This window comes from Styela clava, chromosome 5 (genome assembly GCF_964204865.1).
Source record: "Styela clava chromosome 5, kaStyClav1.hap1.2, whole genome shotgun sequence".
NCBI classification, from domain to species: domain Eukaryota; kingdom Metazoa; phylum Chordata; class Ascidiacea; order Stolidobranchia; family Styelidae; genus Styela; species Styela clava.
Window position 1 is genome coordinate 8,251,752 of NC_135254.1, and position 3,319 is coordinate 8,255,070.

The 3,319-nt window shown below is 34.3% G+C and overlaps 1 protein-coding gene across 1 annotated transcript; it reads left to right on the plus strand.

The window, feature by feature from the left end:
• The first annotated feature begins 362 nt into the window (after positions 1 to 362).
• LOC144422844 (uncharacterized) lies at positions 363 to 2,034 on the plus strand. Its single transcript, XM_078112726.1, has 5 exons — positions 363 to 463; positions 878 to 1,170; positions 1,263 to 1,349; positions 1,421 to 1,650; positions 1,846 to 2,034. Exons 1-5 carry the CDS (start codon positions 363 to 365, stop codon positions 2,032 to 2,034), a joined length of 900 nt encoding a protein of 299 aa, XP_077968852.1.
• The last annotated feature ends 1,285 nt before the right edge of the window (positions 2,035 to 3,319 follow it).

The window sequence follows — 3,319 nt, forward strand, 5'->3', positions numbered from 1 at the left end:
TAATCTCATCTAAAAAATGACGGAACGCGAGATTTTATAAAACTGAAACAATAGTTTTAAACAAAAATTTAATACGTCAAATATGTTTTTAGAAATGACGAAATAATCACAACTTTCTATAATAAGCAATTTTATTAAAAATGTAAACAAGAATTATTATCGAGTATAAGATTTGTTTTTCCTGGAGCTACGTGACGTAAATATGATAAGCTACACAAATTACGTATTCAAGATTATTGAACAAAAAACACATTCAGAATGGAAAACTTATTTTTAAATAGATGCCTTTCATAAATGTTAATGATTATACAATGAGGAATATCGGAAAAAGGGATTATTTTTTATAAAGTTGTTATATAAATATGAAGAAAAAATCAGAATGGATATTGTGTGGAGAGCAAATAGCAAAGGTTCTTGAAGAAAAATCATCCAAGTTGTTTCAACCAAGATACAGCTATACGGGGTGAGATATTAATAAAATATTGCTATTATGATATTCTAAGGGTATTGCAAAATTGTCATGGTTCTTTACCATTAAAGAGACAGTGATTAAAAGATACTTTTACTAACGAAAGGATTACAAATATATTTTGTTTAAAAAGTTCAACTCACAAAAATACTGTGCTTATTTGGACTACATGGCAAAGTCATATTGCTGTGGATAGGCTGAAAGAATGTTTGGCAGCCAATGATAAAACCTCGAGGCCGCCAATTAACACGAGGTATGAAATTGGATGGGTCTAAGCAGAAAGATTTGAATTGTGCCCTATACTTATGAGAGCTCTTTGTGGACAAGTGAATCAAGTAGTTACACTCTCAAAAAATTTAAAAAAATTTGGACGATGTAAAAAATTATCTTTTGTTTTACAAACTACAGTCTCGACATGAAGATTTCTACTGCAATAGTTTTCATCAGCGTTATATCGATGATGTTAGACTTCGCGAATGCCAACAGCAAACACATGATTTGTAAATCGGTTGATGAAGTTTTCAACGAAGAAACCGAGGCTGTTGGTAACCAACTCACCCGACGACATCACCGAGGTATTCCAGGCAAAAGAGGCGCAAAAGGAGAGAAAGGGGACCGTGGTCAACCAGGGGTAAAAGGCGAACCAGGAATCGCAGCCATTGTCGATTATGACACAGTTAATGCCACAATAAAACGTTTTGGTGAGTTAATTGTTTAATTATATATAATAAAATTTAACAAAAAAAATTAAAAATTGTTACAAATTCCCTTCCATCTGAAATTTATATTTTAGTCGGAGCCGCTGTGGCTGCGGAATTGAAAGCATTAGAAGAACGTTTATTTGAACAAATAAATGAAACCAAGAGCCCTGTAAAAGCAGGTATACATTATGTCGCTTGTTCAATATTTAAAATAAGTGTTTTCGCAAACAAAATCCTTATTTTTTCTCAGAATCCTGCACTGGATTCATTTATACCGAATATTGTTACTGGGTCGAGATACATTCAAAAAGCGACACAAACTATGCTGAAGCCAAGACAATATGTTTGCAAAATTCGGGAAAACCAGCAGATATTGTTGATTCTCAGCATTACCAACTTGTGAATAACCACATTCGATTGAACATGCCTTCCTCAGTGTCATACGTCAACGCGTGGTTATCTATGACCATAAATCCATCGGTATGTACAGAATTTATTAAATATTAACTAGCATTAAATACAACATAATTATAAAACAAATCAACAAATTTGGACAATTCAGTGCTATTTCTGCGAATGCTGTTTTTGTTGAACTATTTTAATGCTTCTCGGAACATGGATTAGGATGTATTCGTTCCGATGAGAAGAGAATGAACAAATTTGTATTAATTTAAGTCAGGAGCGGTTCGATTTTCCAGCGGGAATTCAGCGAGAAATGTGAACTACTTTCCATCATATCCAAAATCTACCGCTTCTCGCACACAAATGGCAATTGGAGTTCAAAAAGATCCTTCCCATTCCAGCCAAGGAATGTTCAATAGTCCTCCAAATGGTAACCTCATGGGAGTTGTTTGCCAGAAATGAAGCATCAAAATGATTGGAATGATATTTTTTTTAATAATGTAGAAGTGTATGTTATGTAATGTTATCTTTATAAAACCATTATGGATATAGGTATAGTATAGTTATAGTTTTTGGTGTAATATTTCTGTGCTTTAGCTTTTTTCTTGAATGACAATAATAATAAATATCAGAATGTACATCGATTAAATCGTCTTGCTGAATACAGGTAGATAATCAGCCAAATCAATATTTGCTTTCTTAGCTGTACTATTTCCATGTAGTGCGAGACTTATGCCCTTCGTGGTTCTTGAGATTTTGACAAATATGCGTGAGCGTGATTATCCGATTGCAGAGTCGGAGTCAACACTGAGTAACCGGATTACAGGTTTCAAGCGGTAATCCATCTACTTAATAACCGTCCAATACGGTCAGTTAACTCAGGAAGTACAGCACATTTGATGATAACACGACTTCATATGTCATTTCGATACAAATTGGATGCTTTCAAATTTGAACAAATCAGTTTACTATATAAAACTATCTCTTTTGTTTAATATATACATATATCTGAATTACACTGCAGGACCAGTTGTATTGCCACTTTCAACAGATACAAGTCCCATGCATCTGAAACAGATAACTGGCCTAAACTAATTCCATACCCTATAACAGCGTTTCCCAAACTTTTTTGACCACGGAACACTTACGCTTTTTATCTCGCCTCGCGGAACACCAAAAAATGCAAAATGCAAACACCAAAAAGGGTAAAAATGGTGCAATTCAGCGGTTCCCAAAGGGTGTGCCGCGATGCACTAAAGTCGTCAAATGCACCGCGAAAACTAACAAAATAGTGTTAAACATAACTAAATTATGAATGAATGTTTTACATATTGCAAATGCTCTGTTATGAATCAATATACCGGTATTCATTTTTCCTTTCTATGTCATTGACTTTCTATTACATAACGCTTAGGGGTGTGCGAAACGATTTTAGGGGGACCGCGAGACAACTTTAACCTCGGCGCAGAAGCACTTTGATTTGAAGTGAAATTTTGAAAACAAAAACCACAATTTTATCCTGATGTCGCTGAGATGGCACTAAAAATGATCATTCCATTTGCAACAACTTACGAATGTGAGGCAGCTTTTTCTTCATTACTCGCTATTGAAACAAAATGTTGAAACAGAATGGACGTGAGTTACGATATGAGGGTTGCATTATTTAAAACAGAACCCAAGATAGAAGAACTGCACCAATCTCATTGAACTGTGTCAATGTCATTCAATATATGAATGCTTGATATAC